Genomic DNA, 18,104 nt, shown 5'->3' with positions numbered 1-18,104 from the left:
AGATGACCTCACCCGGGCCGGGGGGGGTCCCCCACCCTACCCCGCCGGGAAAAACCCGGTTAAAGGGGTACCCTTGAAAAAGGGGTGAGATTGACCTCACGGGTTCGAACCCGAGACCACTTTTGTTGAACTATATGAGCCGACCAACTGAGCTACAGTCAGTCTGCGACCTCACCCGGGCCGGGGGGGGTCCCCCACCCTACCCCGCCGGGAAAAACCCGGTTAAAGGGGTACCCTTGAAAAAGGGGTGAGATTGACCTCACGGGTTCGAACCCTGGGGGGCTGCTTTGGACGTTGGGCTAATGGGTCCCCATTGGCGGTATTATCCGTGGGGAAAAACCCCGGCTCTGCGCAGGTTACCGGACCCGGGTGAGACTGACCTCACCCGGGCCGGGGGGGGTCCCCCACCCTACCCCGCCGGGTTCGAACCCGTGAGGTCAATCTCGAGTCCTCAACATGATGCCGCACATGCGCAACCCATTCTGCGCACACGCCGCAGGGAGGAGTTTTCACTCCACCGTCCGAGTTTCTCCTTCCTGCAGGGCGAGAGACATCAGCCTCTCTACTTCCAGGAGAACATCTACGCCACACGCTATCCCGACGGTCCACAACCCACACTCTCGCTGCAGTCGATCCAGCCCTCGCACTCCCCACTGGAGATCTAGCGAGGCCCCCCCAGGCTGGGACAGGATTGGAGCCCCTGTGCTGCGTCTGTGGTGATATTTGGGGGACACTTTCTCCTCCCTATTCATGTCAGTCACTCGACTGCGTCGAGGGGGGGGACGTCTGAGCCACAGCGTGTCCCGACTCGACTGCCGGCGTCCCAGTCCGGGGGTGTTTCTCTTCTTAGCCGTTACCATGTAGAGCAACGCCGAGGGCGGGCCCTTTCGGGCTCGGCCGCCCTCTCGCCCGCACCTCTGCGGGGCTCGCACGCGTACGTAGTGTCGAAGTACGTCCGTGATTGAGCTGAGGCGCACGTACGCGAGGGGCGCTGGCGTGTCGTCAGCAAGGGCGTGTGGGCTGGGGGCATTTCCGCCCACGTTCTTGCAATACGTACTTGATTTCACGGTCGTGAAAGCAAGGTTGCCAAGCTCTGGTGCTCTGCTATGATGCAGGGTACCGCCTTTGCGGGCTGGGGGGAGAAGGAGGGCCCCCGCGGGGGGAGTCCGCGCTCGACGATGGACGACCTCTTCGAGAACTCGCCGGCGGAGTACTCCATGGAGTACTTCTTCGACGAGCTCGAGTCGGTCGCGGAGGAGGAGGAGGGGGGGCGTAGCGGCGGCACGCCTTCGGACTCGCAGCCGGGCACGCAGACGCTTGCCGAAGCGGTCGAGGCCATCCTGAGCATCGAACGGATCCTCCACGCGATGCAGTACGTCGAGCTCACCGATCTCCGGACGTTGCGGAAGACGTTGGCGCTCGCGCACGTCAAGCTGACAACGTTCGCGCCGCAACATCTGGCGGCGGCCAAGCGCGCGTACGAGGTCGCAGGCCGCCCGGTGCCCGCGCTTCTCGATGTCCTCGTCGGCCAGCTGTCCAGGCCGCTCAGCGCGTGCCACCCGCCGCCCGCGCCGGCGCTGCCCGGATGCGCGGCGCTGCCGATCGCCAACCTGGCCGCGACGATGGACCTGCTGCAGCGCGAGGCGCAGCTCGAGGAGGGTTGGGCCGCCCGCCCCTCCTCGCTGCACCCCGCCGCCCGCCCCACCGTGGTCGAGGTCCCCGTCGACTTCTCGCGCTATGCGTCAATGCCTATTGGCGTCGGCCGCGCTTAGAGGGGAGGACCCCTTGTACACTTGCCATCCACACGCGCCCCGGCATGTCGAGCCGCTCGACGCTTGCTGGCGGCGCGTCCACTAGTCATGACTGCTCAACCCCCCGCCCCGCCCCCGCGCCGTTGCTAGCCTCTGAGGCGGCGACGGCCGGGGGCGCGCGCATGGCCACACAACCCATATTCGCATGGCCACAACCCATATTACCTAGCCGGCTCTCGTCGCTGGGCCGCCCGCGTCGAATGTTGGTTGGGGGGGTGCCGGCAATGGAACCCGCTCCTCATTGTACACTTTCCCTTTGCATGCCGGTGCCGCTCGCTGAGTCGCTCAGCAGGTTTGCATGCCGGTGCCCCGCTCGCTGAGTCGCTCAGCCGCAGGAGCCGGGAGCGGGACGCCGTCCGTTGCGCGCGCGTTTAGCGGGTCGCCCGCGACGCGCGCGCGCACGGCACAGTTTTCGGTTCGCATATGCAAAATGTATCCAGTTTCGCGGAGAGCCGTATCCGGCTTCCGGGCTCGGCAGAACGACGCTGCACAGACACGAGAGACAGCCCACACACACACCCCTTAATCCGCGAGACCGAGGCACAGACCGCGGCTCCGCGAGACGGACAAGGCGACGCGCCAGCCGTCCCGACCGGGTCCACGTCCAGGCCTCCAGCCGTGCGCGGCAATTATGAATTAATAGAGTATGGAGAAAAGGTGGGTGACGCGTCGGCCGAGAGGCGCGCCCGGCCGCCCTGGTCGAGCAGCCACGGTCCTCACCTCGACAAGGTTCCTGCGGCGATGGCGCCCAGAGCCGCGCCAACGCAATACACCTCGACGAGGTCGGTGTAGCGCCCGGCAAACAGGGCGCCCGCAAAGGCGGCGGATGGGTCCATGCATGCGCCTCCGATCCGAATGAGGAGAATGACGATTGTGGCAACCTTGAGCGGCGTGCCCGTGCCTAAGGCGCTGCTGTTGAGCGCCAGGAGGCAGTTGGCGCCAGCGAACAGCGCTTCGTGCAGTATCGCAGACGAGTAGCTGCCTTCGGCGGGCGGCGGAGGGCCGATGGCGCCGTGCAGGTCCAGCGGAGCCAGCGCGCGAATAGCCTCGACGGCGACGGCAGAGCCAGCGAACTGGGCGCCGATGTAGAGCACGGCGTCGGACTGCGCGAGCTTGCCGGCGGCGCATGCCGCGAGGGTGATTGCCGAGTTGAGAAACGCCCCCGACGGAAAGGCGAGGAGGACGATGAGCAGCCAGACGGTGGCCTGCACCACGGCCGCGGTCGCATCGCCTCCGAGCGCGCACCACGCCGAACCCACGATGGCGGCGTGGACGAAGAGCTTGAAGGCAAAGCTCCCTAGAGCCTCAACCACGAGCGCCCTCGCCAGGCCCCGGCGCGCCGCCGCGGCGAGGTAGAGGAGCAGCGGGATGCACCAGCAGCAGAGAATCGCCACCAGCACCGGGGCGATCTCCACCGCCGGGTCGGCGGGCGGAGGAGGAGGCGGAGGTCGGCGGAAGGGCCACGGCATTGGCGAACTCTGGCGAGACCTCGAAAGGGCCAGGTCCTCGGAGTGCCGTGGGCGGTTGAGGCCCCCCCTCAACCATCTGGTTGACGGTTGAGACCCCCCCGTCAACCCTTTAGTGGGGGTTGAGGCCTCCGGGGCCTATTCACAGGCTCGCCTATTCACAGCAAAAGATAAACTGGAACAGCCCTGCCGCCAAAACGGTCTCGGGAACCGTACCCGTACTACTCAAAAGTACAATATACTTTCTCAGCACTAGCGAGATTTCGCGCGGAGGGCGTAGTGAAGCGCTGGGGCGCTCACTGTGTGTTATTCGGGTGGGGATCCATCAGTGGTAACCGGCTTTAGTCACAGATCCAAGCTCAGACGCCACACCAACACCACAAACACGCTCACTTCGCCGCTGCTGTAGATGGGCCCCCGGGGGCCCATACTACGTCGAAGTACGGACCCGATCTCGGCACTCACGGGCTGTCACGCGCCCGCGCGCGGCGCGGGCCGCACCGCCCATGCCCCCAACCTCGTCCAACGGATCGCCTGCGCAAAGACCAAGTACATTGCCGGCATCACGCCGCCCAATGTCGCGTGCGAGGCTCTCGAGTTTGCGCACAACCGCATCCGCAAGTCCTTCGAGAGCATTGCTCGCGCCGACGCCTCGCCCCAGGCGCTCCGCGACCTCGCGTGGCTCCAGGCACAGCTGCCGACCGAGATGGGCGGGTGCAACATCGATACCGCCTTCTCGCGCGCCGACAGCGACTTCTCCATGTCGCTCCTCAAGAACTGGCGCACCCTCGTCGCCCACAACCCCGACTTCGCCCACGACGAGGGAGGTGCATCCAAGTACCCCGCCATCGCCGCAGCTATCGCCACCTACGAGTCCGCCCTCTCGGACTGGAAGGAGGTGTGCGAGAAGCGCACCGCCCGCGACAAAAACAAGTACTACACCGTCCGCGGCGGCTACCTGACTGAGTTCTACCCCAAGAGCGTCCCGCTCCCCGAGCCCGAGTCCCTTCCAGCTACCGACGCGATTCTCAATGGCACTTGCAAATCCACGTACCCGCGGCCGCGGGCGCTCGCTGCCATCAAGAATCACAAGGACTGGTACGCGCACCAGGAGCTCGTCAAGGCGCGGGATGCGCACGTCAAGAACAACCCGTCCCTCGGAGACAGCGCCGTCAACAACCGCGAAGCCGCACGCTTCGTCTCCGCCTCAACGCCTTTCGCCGGCAAGGCCTTCGATGTCCGTGTCGACGGTACGTACGCCACCGCCCTCTCCTCCGACACCCTCCAGGACGAGCTCCAGCGAAAGCTCGGCCTTTGGCTCTCCGCGGCGCTTCCCACCCTTCGGGTCGCGCTCGAGCGGGGCATGCCAGTCGATTTCTTCGGCGACTACCTTTACAACAAGGCCCACCACCGGCGGCCCCACGACGGCGTCCTCGCCGCCTGGGCGGACGCGATGCGCGCCCCGGCCAACGCGCCGGTCGTGCACGGCGACAAGGAGAAACCAGAGCTCACCCGGCAGTACAACGAGGGGTACAAGGTCGACCTCGCGGAACCCCATGCGGGACCGGGAGGGTGCGATGACGTGAATGAAGTCAAGCTCTGGACGCCCCTCCTCAAGACCTCCTCGCCGGGCGTTGGCAACGCCTCGAGTGGCGGCACGCCCGCCTCCGTTGGCCACTCCTACGCCTTTGGTAACACCGAAGAGAAGGCCCGCCGCCTAAACATGGGCTGCAAGGCGCGCGGGCAGCCCGGCCAACCCTTCTCCCACAAGACCGGCCACGGCTACGTCAAGGCGCATCGCGGTTTCTACCACGACGCGATCTTTGTCAAGCGCAACAACTTCAACCTGCTGCTCCACGAGACGTTCGGCGGCGGCTTCTCGCCCACCGCCGTTCTCAAGCTGCGCCGCCTCGCGCGCAAAGTCGCGCGCGGCAGCGTCGACCGCACGGCCTACTCGCCCAAGTACTCGCTCTCTTTTATGTCCCACCATGCAGAGCGCATCTCTCTCTCTGTTGTGCGAGGCGTGAACCGCGCCATTCGCTCTCACCTGGCAACCCTGTCTGCACGTCTCGCGCGCGCGTGAACAGGGCTCCAGGCCCCAAATGACGTGTGAGTGTTAGATTTGTTTGGTATTGCTAAAAATCTCTCTCAGAGATGTGGACGAGTGAAGAACAAATATCGAATGTAGAGTTCAGCCTCAAGTGCTCAAGAAGGTTCACCCCCCCTGGCCCTGCCCTCTGCATACTCTGCTGGAGGAATGGTTGGGCAAGTTACTCAGGACACGATCCCGCCATCCCGGCGTGAATACAACTAACTGACGGATATCCGCTCCTGACGGCGGCACGCACCGCGCTGCGGCGCGTGCCGCCGTCTTTGTTTGAAGTAAAAAGTCGAATCAGAGCGGCGTCGGCGTTGTCCTGAGTTTCTCCCCCGGATTGCCAACCGGGACCACTCCGGGACGCACGCGGGCGAAGCACCATCAAGCTGTGTGAGTGAGGGCGTCTTGCTTCTGCTTGTGTGTATCGCTTCGCCTGCGGCGCGCTGTTGCGCTCCTCGTACCTCGAGCGCAATCCATAGTCCTGAGAAGACTGACTCGGCGCGTGGCGGGCTGGAGGCAATCGGCTACATGCGGCTCCTCTCCTGGTCATGGGCCGTCGCTGCGCTGGCGATGGCGCCTTTCGTGATACCGTGGGCCTACGCCAGCATCGTCCTCAACTACCTCGTCCTGGGCGACTTCGATGGCGTCCTTCCAGGCCTCGGCGCGACGCCTGCTCGCCGCGTCTCGATGGGCGCGCACATGGTCCTCGGCGCCGTCGCGCTATTCCTGGGCCCGAGTCAATTCTCGCCGGCCCTCCGTCGGAGGGTGCCGCGACTCCACCGTTGGTCGGGCCGGCTGTACGTTGCCTCCGCCTGTGGCGCCTCGCTGTGCGGATGTTTCTTCGTCCTGCTCAAGGGTTTCAAGCTCTCCGGTGGGTACAACATGGGCGCCGCCTTCCTCCTCGCGGGAGGCTGGTTCGGCGTCGCCGCCGCCATGACCGCGGTCCGCGCGCGGCAGCAGCGGTACGCAGCGCACCGCGCGTGGGCGATCCGCTCCTACTCGCAGGTCCTGGCGCCGATGCTCTACAGATACTGGTACGTGGCCGCCACCGCGCTGTTTGGGTGCCGGCCAATCGCTGCCGCACGTGCCTGCACGGACGGCCTCTCTTCACGGCGCTTTGAGCTGTGAGCAGGTACCGCCCGCCGCGCGAGGCGCGAGAGTACCCGGGCGGCACGTGCGACGGCGACACCTGCGCCGACTACTTCCGGCCCTTCGACATGCTGCACGCGCGGAGCCTAGATGCGGAAGCACCAAACCCCGCGCGCTCGATCCCACCTCTCACAGCTGCGGCCCAGGGGGGTGAAGGCTGCGCATGAAGGCCACACTCACTCTCCCCTCTCGCGCGTGTTCTCCCGGCTTCGGGTTGGAGGCCGCCACGGCCCACGCCGCTCGAGCACTCGCCGCATCCAATGTCAGCGCGTCGGCACGAGCTCACGGAGGATGGTCGGGCAGTGCAGTGCGCCCGCGCCTCCCACTCACTCCCCCGCCCCCCAGCACAGGCGTGGACTTACTGGCTCTCGTCGGTGCTCGTCGCCGAGCTCCTCGTCCACGCACTGCGGCGCGCCGCCGCCGCCGCCACCAGCCCGCTCTCCCCATGACACGTCCATGACACGTCAACGGCGTGGCGGCCACGGCACGTGCATCACACGCCCACGACACGCCCGCGACACGCCCGCGACGCGTCCACGCCCATGGCACGTCCGTGGCAGGCGCGCGCCGCCGCCCGAGCGCGCGCTCGAGAAGCCGCGGCTGAGGGCGCACTTGCTGACCGGCGGCCCTGCAGACACTGCGCCCGAGCAAGGCGCGGGGTGCGTGCGGGCGGCCGACGACGCGGAGGCCGCACTGGCGCCCGAGGCTGCGGCTGTGGATGCCGCGGCGGCCGCGGCCGCCCCTTCCGCCGCCGCCGTCGAGGAGGACACCTCTCGGGGAGGAGAGGCGCGTGCCAGCGGCGGGGCGAAGCTGGCCTTCGACGCGGCGGGAGGGGTGGTGGCGCTGGTTGCCATCGCGTGCTCGTCGGCCATCTTTGCGGCGATGCCCGCGCTGCCTCGGCCCGGCCCCTCCGCCACTAACGCCACCGCGCTGTGATTCTTCTGGTTGGTGGATGCGGCGGTGGGCAGGTGCCATCTGTGCTGCGCGCACCCGTGCCGCTTGTTTCATGTTTGGGCGCTCGTGGAACTGGAAGGCTCAGATCTGTGGGTGACTGTGGGACGCCCCCCGTGGGGCGCGCGGTGTGTCACTGTCAGCGCCTCGAGAGTTTTTCTCTCTCACCCCTCGTCACACGTCACAAGTCAGTAGTCACAACCCGACAAAGACGAAAGAGCGGCCAAGAGACTCTCGCTCCCCCCTCCGCGGCGAAGAGTTGGAGGGCTGCGGGCTGCGCCCCTCGTGGTCGTGGCTCGTGCGGCGCAGAGGCCTGCGCGGGGCCCTACTAGCCGCCGGCATCGCGGGCCAGACCTCGCGCCAGACGTGGTTCTTCATGTGCTGGATCGCGACGTACACCGAGTCTTCGCCGCGGCCGGTGCGCACACCACCGCCACCTCCTCTCGCCCGTTGTTCTGGCCGGAGAAGTCCCAGCGGCTCGCCTTCGACGTGCAAGGGCTCCAACTGCCTTCTGCCTCTGTATGTAACTTCTGTAGGGTGTTGCCCCCCCTTGGGGCAAGTCCCGACAGTGAGAGCTACTGGCCTTCGCCGTTTCCTCCCCGTGCTCCGAAGAGCGACATATACACCAGCGGCCAAGTAATCAGTGTTGCTCATCGGATCAGCAAGAGCCGCGTGTTAGTCCATACTTGCCGACCGTTTCAGCGCCAGGTAGTCGCCCACGTCAAGGTACACGATTGCGGCCGCGTTGGCCATGATGATGTCGCCCTGTGCATCCGCCCCGCACCCTCCCGGGATGGCGAGGCCGCCCTCGACGACCCTGATGGAGCGCTCGCCTGCAGCGGCGACAGCGGCGCGGCGCGTGAGGAAAGGCCTCTCCGACAGGCGACAGGGCGCGCCGCGCCGTACGGCAGCACGGCGAGGACCGCCGACTCGTCCACCGCCGCCGGCTTCGGCACGCCGACCACAACCTCGATTTTCATCTCCTCCGGGCGCTTGTCGAGCGCGCGGTAGGCCGTCATGGAGACGCGCCACAGGGCGTCTTCCAGCGCACGCACGGCCGCTGCCGTGTGATCCTGCCGCCGCAGGCTCGTGCCGGTTCCCATCTCGACTGCAAAGCGCCGCCACTCGGGGCGGTGGACTGCTGTGTCGCTCATGGCAGCGCGCGCGCAGGTCGCCCGCTGCTGCGGCCACAGCAGCCGCTGGCTTGAGCAGCCAGCTAGACCGGCGGCCGCGGCCGTGGCGCCGAGGCTGAAAGCGACGCGTGGAGCGACATCGTTGTGTTTGCTCAAAGGTGTATTTATCGATCAACACTTTCGATAGACCGAAAGTAAGATCGTTCGGTGCAGAAACGCCGGCCATGCCCATGTAACGCACTTGTGCTCGCTTTTGGTTTAGAAGTGTCTCCAAGTCTTCTGGACCCATCGATGGCCGTCGCCTCGACGCCGCTCGTCGCGGCACCATCGTGCCCGGCCTGGGCGAAGCGTCGTCGCGGGTTCCCGCCGCAGTTCGACGGCAAGCCGTGCGAGCCTGCCGAGGAGGAGGACATGTGGCTGTGCAGAGCCGACGGCCGCGCGCGCAGCACCGCCGACCTGAAGCGCCTGGCGACCGCCGCTCGGGTGCGAGCGAAACGAGCAGGAGATGCAGCCGCCGCGAACACGCGCGATCGGCAGGCGCGCGACCAGCGCCGCCGGCAGCGTGAGCAGCACGACCGGCGCGCAGCGCCGGCGGTCGCCAAGACCGTGCGCCCACAACGCGGCCAGTGCGGCTGCCCGGCGCACGCGGTGTGCGGCATGTGCGTCGACCAGGGCAAGCTCGCCGCGGCCGAGCAGGCGGCCATCGACCTGGAGACGCGCTTCCACGCCTCGACGAACGTCGTCATGGACCTGGAGCGGCCCGAGGACGAGACGGCGGCGCTGCTGCAGCGCTGCGTGCACGTCTCCGACGAGACGAAGCGGCGGCTGCTGGGCGAGTGGAGCGACGAGCGCATGGCGCACGCGCTGCCGCTGCACGCATGCGCCTCGTGCGGCGTGCGCGACCCGTCGCTGACGTACACGCGGGTTGACGTGTCGGCGCTGCCGCGTACTGTGTCTGTGCGCGTAGCCGGCGGCGAAGACGAGACGCGGCACGTGTTTGAGCTCTCGCCCGAGCAGTGCGCTAAGTATCGAGGTCTTCAAAACAAAAAGTTTAGAAAAGGAGTTGCGGTGTTGATCGCCGCGGGAGCCCTCTTATTTCAAGCTTAGTTTATAAAATGAACTCGTTCGATGTTATGAAACGACGCAAGGCGGACATGGCATATCGCTCTCGGGCTTTATTTTTGCTTGGGGCGGCACGCATGCGACAGACATCGCTCATGAAATCCGCGCCATAAAGCCTGTCAACCGAAAGTGGGCACACCGCGCGCCCGACGGGGACATCCAAGCGCAGGCCCCGCACGCGGCCCTGCTGCCCTCCGTCCCGTCCCGTCAGTCCCGTGCCCAGTGTGTGTGTGTGTGGTGTGGGGGGGGGGGGGGGGATGCAAACGTCCGCCCAACAACTCGAGGGCCGCCTCCGCCCTCGCCACCTCCGCCCTCGCCTCCCCCCCCAAGCCCGCCGCCGCCGTGCCTCCTCCGTATGGTCCTCGCCTCCCTGGTGTGGCGCGCCTCTGCTGTGCACTCCGTCCCAATTAAAATCCGCTCTCAAGTCGCTCTCACAGCAGCGGAAGGGTCCCTCGAGCCGGAGGAGCTGGAGGCTCTCTCGGGTGTGTGGAAAGCTGAGCTTCGTCTCGACGACGGGGATCGAACGCTGACGTGGCGGCTCGCCGCCAGCGGGAGAGTGCGTGGCCTCGATGAGAATGAAGAGGGAGTCTGGTGGGCTGATAGCGCTCCGACTGAATCTGCACAGCAGCGCGTGACCGTCTCGCTGCGGGTGAGAGATTGGACCATCCTCGCTGTCGGCGAGCGCACGGGCCTGCGGTGCACACAGCTTGGTGGCGCCGTCCTCGAGGGTGCAGAGGACCCGTGCCACGTCGGCGAGTGCGACCTGACCCTCGCGCTCGCCGACATCGGCTCGGATGGCCTCGGGGACCTTGAGGCGTGCTCCCCGCGGCCATTCGTCTCCCCGCTCCCTCCTCCTCCCCCTCCGCCCGTGACGCGTGTGCGTGGGCCAGGCGCGGCTCGAGCGGCGGCGGAGCGCGCGGCCGGCACGACCGGCCACCTTTGCCAAGCGCGCATTTGTCGGCCGGTGGCGAATGCTCATCGACATGGAAGGAGGTGCGTCGGTCCCCGTACTTATCCACGTCCGCCGTTTCCAAGACGCGCGTTCGTGACGCGTCCAGGGCACGCGTCCCGCAGGCGCTCCTCTCTCGTACGCCGTGGTGCTGCGGCCGGGCGGCACCTTCCGGACCGTCGGGGGAGGCGAGGGCGAGGCAGCCGTGCTCGGAGGCCGGTGGGCGGTGTGGGGCCGCGGCATGGCAAAGGGCGTCGCAGAGTGGGGTGTGCGCGCCACCGCCCACAGGAGAGTCGATCGCGTGGTCCCTGCGGCGATACAGCCAGATGCGGCCCAGATGCGGCCTGGCCGTACGGCCCGCCCGCCTCTCCCTCGAGACGGTGTTGGACGCCCCCCCCCCACCCCCCGTGCCGGCAGGCGTGCTCCCCGAGGGGACCCACCTCTGGATGCGGGTCGAGCGCGACGCCTCCACCTCGACGCTCGCAGGCATCGGCGGCCTCGCAGGCGTCCACGAGAGCTTCTCCCTCTGGAGCGAGCCCTCACTCTCATCGCCCGCCTCGGAGCTCGCAGCGCTCGCGGGCGCCTACTCGAGTAGCGCGGGCGAGCGGGGAGCGAGCGTCGCGAGCTGCAGCGGCGCCGCCTACTTTGGCACGGCGAGCAACGAGTACTACAGGGCTGGCCGCTGCTCGATGATCCGCGAGGAGGAGGCAGAGGCGGGGCGGGGGTGACGACCCCAGCCGCAGAGGCGCACGCGCTGTGAGACGCGATTAGCCTACCCCCCACTAGCGCCAACTGCATGCACATGAGGGGGGGGGGAGCCCACGAGGAGCCAGCTCCGACGTATGTTCCTCTAGCAATCGGTGTCGCTTGGTTCCCCCCGTCTCTCAGACCTAGCTTTTTCTAGAACTTCTTGGAGGGACCAACATGACGGTGGGGAGCGGCCTTCTGCCTTCACAGCAGGAGCAGCTTTCACCGCGTTTTGGTTTTCGGCCCTTTTCCTCTCGATCTCCCCCCGCACAGTGTACGGGGCGACTCTCGCTCTCGCGCGTCCGTCCGGCGCGGGTCCGCTCCCTTCGACCTTCGTCTACGTTCTAGAAGTACTCTTCTAGCACTGGCTCTATTAGTCCTCTATATTGTAGCCACCTCCGCGAATCCTTTTATCCGATTCCGAATCGGTCGGCATGTGGACACCCACGAGTCTGAGGGTATCCTAAAAGTTCGGCCGATTTGGGTCAAAAGAAAAGCACTCCCGGGCGCAGATTTTGGGGCAAAACGACAAAAGTGGGCCCGCCCGGGGCAAAATGGTAAAACGAGTCGCGCCGCAGGCGCGCGCGAAATTTTTGGACATTCTACTTCTCCGGCGGCGCCCGCGGCGCTCGCTCCAAATACTCGCTCACTATAGAGGCGTGCCGTGCAGCCGGCGGCGCAGCCACGCCTTCCTGCCCGAGAGGGCCTCGCCACGCTCGCCCAGCTCCTCCTTGAGCTCCACCACCTTCATCGCCACCAGATCCTTTTGGACCTTTCGCATCGCCGCCGCCGCAAAGAGCCCCGGGCTCAGCGGCTCAGCGCCTCAGCCTCGTGCTCAGCAGCGCCCTTATGTGTTACAAACTTGTAGCGCTACATGTGTTTGGACACACACCGGTGGGCGCTTTCGAGGGTGTGACTGTCTCCAGTCTCGGAGGGGGGCTTGAAGCTAAGAATATTTTATTCCTAGATGAGCTCCCCCCCCGCTCTTGCACAGGAGAAAAATGGAAAACTAATCAGATGGAAGCAGGAAGCTTCCATCCCGGCCGTGGTTCGAATCCACCACACGAGCCGAGGGGTGAAGGGGAGGACGCGTGGTGGCGCTGGCCATGAGAACTGAAGCTCACACCCATTGTGCATTGAGGAAGTGAGAACTGCTCGACCCACCCCGGATCCTGCTGACCAAGTTCCTCTTGTAGCTCGATCGGTCACACCGCCATCACCGCCGACGTTTCCCAGTGAGACGATGGAGAGGGGGGACGACACTGCCTCGGCAGCGTGCACCTCGATCCTCCCACTCACACCTGACCCGATCAAAAGCGTAAAAGCACCCGAGGCTCCAGAAACCTAACCCTCAGACTATGCCCTCACCTCCTGGATCCAGCTCAATGATGAGGCTACGGCGCGCATAATGAAGAGAGAGGAACACATCGAGTGGCTGAGGAACTGAGGAAGCTCTTCACTGGGTGGAAAGAGGCTCGGCCGGCCTTGAGGGAGTCGCAGAGGAGGGATAACGCAGGCAACGCAGGGACGGGCCAACAGCCAGTGGGACGAACGAGGGCCGCGACGGCGGCTCAAGCGGGAGGGAGCGGAGACGGTGGGCAGAGAGCGAAGTGGGTGAGACTGATGATGCTCCTTCGACTTAGGGAGCGGTTCAGATGCTGGGCGGGCTTCAGGCTGGTGCTCACGCGAAAAGGAATCGACGCGATGTGCAAAGCATACAAGAAGGGGAGAAGGAAGAGGAGAGACGCCGGTGATGACGAAACAGAAGCTAGCGCAGACGAGAGCAGGGCAGACCCGTGGACTGGGGAGCCGGAGCAGACGGCATCGGCCGCCGAGGGAACGTTGGGAAGAGGCACGAGGAGGGCGGCGACCTCGACCGACTATGGAGGACCCGTCGCCAGACGACGCAGGGCAGAAGTGACGGTGAGGCGGAGCAGACACGCAGGGCGAGACGAGGGAGGGAGCAGGACTTTGCGGAGATCAGCAGGAGGATGTACGAAGAGATTAGGAGCAGCAGGGACCCGAGGGACCAGGTGGAAGACGGCTAGTGCTAGTCCCCCATCGGGAGGACCCCGACCCCGGCTAGTCGCCGACACGGCGACACCACAGTCACCCACAATGCACAAAGATGAACCCTGCACAAAGATCGCAAGGGCGGGGACCTGTTCCTTTTTACTTTTATTTCGCGCGTCGGCTCGTCGCTCGGTCCCGCGCGGCGCGCGCGGGCGCGGTTGTGCGACTGCGAGAATGATGGCGCGGGACACATACACACTCGGACATACACCGCCGCGGGGTCCCCACTGCCTTTCCTCTCGATCAGAGACGCCGACTCACCTAGCGACTCACGGCGTCCACGGAGACTCTATCGCGCCACATGCACATATCCCCCCGCCGATCGGCGTCGCCACGTGGGGCCTGATTTGAGAGAACTCCGACGCGTGGGGATAGGCACGCCCACCTCGCCTCCGCCGCGCCCACCCCTCCTCCCTTCAGCGTCCACACACCTCGCTCAAGTTGACGAGGACGCCCGTCAAGTTGTCGGCCCGCTCCCCAAAGTACTTGAAGCCGGTGGCGCGCGTCGCCTCGCAGAAGCGGGCCGCGCGCTCGCGCATCGCGTCGAGCGACCCCAAGCCGGTCGCCGGCACCAGCTGCGCCGCCACCTCGTCGTAGTCCCAGATGTCCCACACGCCATCCGAGGCGAGCAGCAGGGCGGGGTGCGACAGCCGCACCTGCGCCAGCGGGATCGTGCGCACCTCTGGCGCGGCGGTGACGCCGTACTCGTGCGCGTAAAAGTCGCCGAGCGAGCGCGTCATCGTCAGTGCCTGCGGGCGAGGAGGCACGGTCCCGCCAAGTCACCCTCGCCCGTGTGCGGGTGGAGTCTCTCCCCTCCCCCCCCCCCCTCCCTCTCCCATCTCGCTCCCGTCGCCGGCGCCTGCTCCTCCACCTCGGCAAAACTGCCGGGCTGGTGCGTCAGCTCGTACCGCCCTTCGGGCACCAGCAGCAGCGTGAAACGGTCGTCCCGCGGGTTCTTGACCAGCACTCCGTGCTCGTCCGCCATCCGCAAGTTGGCGGCGTCGGCGCACGCCGCGCCGCTCGCGTCGGTCCCAAAGATGTTGAACTCCTCGTAGTCGGGGCAGTCGTAGACGAAACTGACCGCCTCGCCGCCCGCCGTCGAGCGCACCCGCATGTACTCTTGCAGGTTGGTCGGCGAATGCTCCTCGGCGTACAGCTCGTGCGATGGCTTCCCGGCCGCCGCGGCGACCGCCGCCACCGCGGCCGTTGCCCTCTCCGCCTCCGCCGCCCTCTCCGCCTCCGCCCTCTCCGCCTCCGCCGCTGCGGCTGCCCGAGCTGCTGCCGCCGCGGCGGCGGCCTCCTCCTCCCGCTGTCGCTGCTGCTGCGCCGCGGACGCCGCCTCCCTCGCCCCCCCACTCGCGGCGCCTGCCGGCTCGGCCGCCGGGGCTTGCGCCTGCGCCTGATAGGCGCGCGCTCGGGCGAGGGCGGCTGCGGCTCCGCCGCCGGGTGGCGGCGCGGTGGCGGGCTTGGAGGAGGGGACGACGGTGCCAGTGCGGTGGCCGTAGCGCGAGGCGGCAGCGGCAGGCGCCGCGGACGGCGCGGAGGCCGACTCCGCATTCATGAAAAACTGGCGTGCCTTCGAGGGCGAGGGCGGCGGCGGCGAGCGCGAGGGGGGCGAGGGCGGCGGCGAGAGCGGCTCGCCGCTGCGGCTCTCGGGCGTCGCGAGCGAGATAAGGGAGAGGTCGGACGACGACGGGGAGGGGAGAGGCTCCGCTGGCGCGGGCAGCGCCAGGCCGGACCGAGAGTAGCCGGCGGGCACGCTGATGCCCGGGGTGCCGCCTGCAGGGCCGTGCGCGGACGGCGGCGCAGGCTTCGCCCTCCCTTGCCGCGCCGGCCGGGGGGGCGCGGCGCGGCCGAGGACGACGGCGGAGGAGTCGCCGGCGAAGGCGAGTTTGAGGAGGGTGCCGCGCAGCAGCAGCGCGACGGTGGCGGTGGTGCCTCCGTCGACCGCGTCCCAGCGCGCGTCCCCCCCGTCCTCGTCCGTCATCCACTCGACGAGGAAGTCGGCGCGGTGGCCTGGGCACAGAGGGCGGAGGGCGGGTTTGCTGGAGGTGGGAGGGCGAGAGACGGGAGGCTGCAGGGGTGGGAGGCGAGGCACAGGCGGCGGGGACGGCGCGCGCCTCGCTGCAGATGCAGCAGATCCGGCGCTGCGGCCAGCATGGCGGTGCGGATCTCCTCGTGCGCGTGCGTAAACACCCACTGCAGCGCCGCGTCGGGGCAGAGCTCCACCCAGCGGTGGAGAGCGCAGAGGCGCGAGCGAACCACCCGGCTGGCAACCTCTCCCGCGAGCTTGCCGAACCTGCAGCAGAGAGGCTCCGCGAAGGGTCGGGCGAACCCGCCGCACGCGGAGGCGGGCGGGCTACGAGAGGGTGCGGCGGCGAGAGGAGGGGCGTGTGCCGCGAGGCGGCGCGACGCCGAGGGGGTGGGGCGCACCGGCGGCCGTGGCCGTCAAAGACGCCAAAGATGGCGAGATCCGGCGACGGGCGCGCCGCAAAGGCCGCGTCCTGAGGGCGGCGGGCGGGGAGGTGGGCAATCTCCGTCGGGCGCTCACAGGGTGGCAGGGCGCACGGGCAAGGCACGGGGCGGGGAGGGCACGGGGCGGGGAGGGCGCAACGCGCCTGGTTCTCCTTGCCGCGCCCGCCCTCGCCGCCCTCGTGGGTGAAGACGACCGAGGGGAGCTGGGGCGCGCGCAGGCCGCCGCTTCCGCCTCCCGCGCAACCCCGCACCGCCGCGGCCGCCTCGACCGTCGCCTTGCTCACGCGGGCGAGGGCGGCTCGGGTCGCCGCCGGCAGCGCGCCGCCGCCTCGCCGCCCGTCGAGTAGAGCGGCGGCGGCGGCATAGAGGGCGCCCTCCCAGAAGGAGGAGGCGGGCTTGGACGCGGCGCGCCTCGCCTGCCGGTGCCCGCGCTGCCACGACGCGGTCCTCCGGATGTTGACCAGCGACTTCCGGCTCTCGCGATGGCCCATCGGCTTTGGCGGCGCCGCCATCGCTGCGGCGAGGCGCTCCTCCTCCTCGGCCTGCAGGCGGCGCGCGAGCGCCGCGTCGTCGGCGTCCCGGAGGCCCGCGCCCGCGAGCGCCGCCGGAGACGCGGCCGAACAGCGCGACGGCGGCTGCCACCGCTGCAGCCGCGCGAGGGCGGCCGTCTCGCCGCCGCCGACGGGCTGCAGCGAGTCGTACGGCGCGGGCGGCGCGTCGTCAGCGCCGAGGACGGCCGGCTGCTTGGCCTGCACGCTCCGTCTCGTGGAGAAGGAGAAGGTGCGCCTCGCCAGCCTCCGGGCAGCCCCGAGCGGATCTGCTGCTCCGAGCTTCGACGACTCGGATCGGACGCTCGCCGGCGAGGCGCTGGTGCCGGATCTGCTGCCGCCGTCGCTGGCGCTGTCGCCGGCGAGCGATGCGGTGGTGGGCTTGGCTGGCTTTTGCTTGCGGCCGAGCGAATAGGGGCGCATACCCGTGCGCACCGTGCGCCAAAAGCCGGACACAGAGGGGCGGGCGAGAGCGAAGCGCTTTTCTTTTCCAGTATTGCATAGCTCCGACATTCAAGGACTGGGTTTTCTGTTTAGAGGAAGGGGTTGAGCCGGCGCTCAAGAAGTCGTTCGTGCAGCTTCTGGCTGAGGCAGGACACAGGGGGCGAGAGCCTCGATGCAGCTCTCGCACATGAAACCTGTCTGTTCAGGAATAAATACTGTCTGTTGTACTGCTTGCACCGACCGATTGTGTATATGATTTCTGGGCACGTTCTGCTCGCCGCCATCTGAGCTCGGGTCAGGAGGTCACCCATGGCCGAAACCACACTCGCGAGCTTCCGGAAACCAAAAAGGAAACGACAGGGTCCCCAGCACTTTTCGCTGAGGGAGGGTGTAGATAGAGGATGTAGAGTGTAGAGCGCTGTAGAGCTGTAGAGATGTAGAGCGCTCTGGAGCGCTGTAGAGCTCTAGAGCTCTACATCGGCTGCGTGACGAACTGCGTGCGTTGTAGAGCGATGTAGAGCGCGATTTTGCTGTAGAGTTGGTTGTAGAGGAGGCTCTACAGCCAAACCGCCGGGAAGGCAGTGAGACTCAAAGAGGTCGAGTCGCACTAATGGGGTGTCTCCGAGCTTACCGGAGCTCTGATGGACGGCCCTGACTATCCCTGACACACAGAGAGTCACTCTGCGACGGCACACAACACCCTATGATTGCGTCATGACCAGCCTGCCATGCGTCGCCGGTGCCGCATTCGTCGCTGTGCTTCTTTAGCAGGCGGTGGACTGTCGGCTGCGAGGACGGTCGCATTTGCGCGAGGCGAGGCGAGCATTCAGGCGCGTTGCATGCGCCATGACTCGCGCCAGCGCGTGCGGGAGCTCCTGGCTGAGCGTTGAGTCCAGGCGAGTTGTGCTGGCCACGATCGCTACGCCGAGCCGAGCTGACGCGCCGAGGCGCCGGCCAGTCGCAGCCGTGAGGCGCATGCCACAGCAGCACACGCGACGCCGGCAGGCATCCTCTCCCTCTCTTCCCCTTTCCCCTCTTCCCCCCTCCCCCCTCGCTTCTACCACCTTCAGCCCAACAAAACCGTCACGGTAAACAAAAAAAACGACTTAGCCTTCATCCGCCTTTCCTGAGGTGGAAA

At 67.3% G+C, this 18,104-nt stretch overlaps 7 protein-coding genes across 7 annotated transcripts; 4 read left to right on the top strand and 3 right to left on the bottom strand.

Annotated features, from left to right (window-relative positions):
* Positions 1–1,102: 1,102 nt before the first annotated feature.
* Positions 1,103–2,242, top strand: EMIHUDRAFT_362165 (hypothetical protein). The gene has a single exon (XM_005789811.1). The coding sequence runs from the start codon at positions 1,107–1,109 to the stop codon at positions 1,770–1,772; it is 666 nt and encodes a 221-aa protein (XP_005789868.1). The 5' UTR covers positions 1,103–1,106; the 3' UTR covers positions 1,773–2,242.
* A 285-nt stretch (positions 2,243–2,527) lies between these two features.
* EMIHUDRAFT_225626 (hypothetical protein) lies at positions 2,528–4,039 on the bottom strand (the record flags this gene model as incomplete). The annotated part of the gene is made up of 2 exons (XM_005789810.1): positions 2,528–3,108; positions 3,805–4,039. 2 exons carry the CDS (start codon positions 4,037–4,039, stop codon positions 2,528–2,530), a joined length of 816 nt encoding a protein of 271 aa, XP_005789867.1.
* A 1,787-nt stretch (positions 4,040–5,826) lies between these two features.
* EMIHUDRAFT_454917 (hypothetical protein) lies at positions 5,827–7,460 on the top strand (the record flags this gene model as incomplete). The annotated part of the gene is made up of 4 exons (XM_005789809.1): positions 5,827–6,436; positions 6,508–6,549; positions 6,745–6,818; positions 7,306–7,460. Exons 1-4 carry the CDS (start codon positions 5,904–5,906, stop codon positions 7,458–7,460), a joined length of 804 nt encoding a protein of 267 aa, XP_005789866.1. The 5' UTR covers positions 5,827–5,903.
* A 210-nt stretch (positions 7,461–7,670) lies between these two features.
* Positions 7,671–8,629, bottom strand: EMIHUDRAFT_225624 (hypothetical protein; the record flags this gene model as incomplete). The annotated part of the gene is made up of 4 exons (XM_005789808.1): positions 7,671–7,800; positions 7,875–8,024; positions 8,170–8,308; positions 8,356–8,629. 4 exons carry the CDS (start codon positions 8,627–8,629, stop codon positions 7,671–7,673), a joined length of 693 nt encoding a protein of 230 aa, XP_005789865.1.
* A 236-nt stretch (positions 8,630–8,865) lies between these two features.
* EMIHUDRAFT_440405 (hypothetical protein) lies at positions 8,866–9,715 on the top strand (the record flags this gene model as incomplete). The annotated part of the gene is made up of 1 exon (XM_005789807.1): positions 8,866–9,715. Exon 1 carries the CDS (start codon positions 8,900–8,902, stop codon positions 9,713–9,715), a length of 816 nt encoding a protein of 271 aa, XP_005789864.1. The 5' UTR covers positions 8,866–8,899.
* Positions 9,716–10,085: 370 nt separating this feature from the next.
* On the top strand, positions 10,086–11,407 carry EMIHUDRAFT_454915 (hypothetical protein; the record flags this gene model as incomplete). The annotated part of the gene is made up of 4 exons (XM_005789806.1): positions 10,086–10,565; positions 10,621–10,723; positions 10,805–10,945; positions 11,097–11,407. The coding sequence occupies 4 exons, from the start codon at positions 10,086–10,088 to the stop codon at positions 11,405–11,407; spliced, it is 1,035 nt and encodes a 344-aa protein (XP_005789863.1).
* A 2,508-nt stretch (positions 11,408–13,915) lies between these two features.
* EMIHUDRAFT_109877 (hypothetical protein) lies at positions 13,916–16,945 on the bottom strand (the record flags this gene model as incomplete). Its single annotated transcript, XM_005789805.1, has 5 exons — positions 13,916–14,248; positions 14,371–15,515; positions 15,611–15,798; positions 15,933–16,003; positions 16,226–16,945. 5 exons carry the CDS (start codon positions 16,943–16,945, stop codon positions 13,916–13,918), a joined length of 2,457 nt encoding a protein of 818 aa, XP_005789862.1.
* Between the last annotated feature and the right edge of the window lie 1,159 nt (positions 16,946–18,104).

This window comes from Emiliania huxleyi, assembly GCF_000372725.1.
Source record: "Emiliania huxleyi CCMP1516 chromosome Unknown EMIHUscaffold_125, whole genome shotgun sequence".
Taxonomy (NCBI): Eukaryota; Haptophyta; order Isochrysidales; family Noelaerhabdaceae; genus Emiliania; species Emiliania huxleyi.
The sequence above is the reverse complement of the archived record's forward strand: the minus strand, read 5'-3'. Positions and strand labels throughout refer to the sequence as shown.

Coding starts and splice junctions, on each gene's coding strand:
- EMIHUDRAFT_362165 (XM_005789811.1), top strand. CDS start 1,107: ATGATGCAGGGTACCGCCTTTGCGGGCTGGGGGGAGAAGGAGGGCCCC.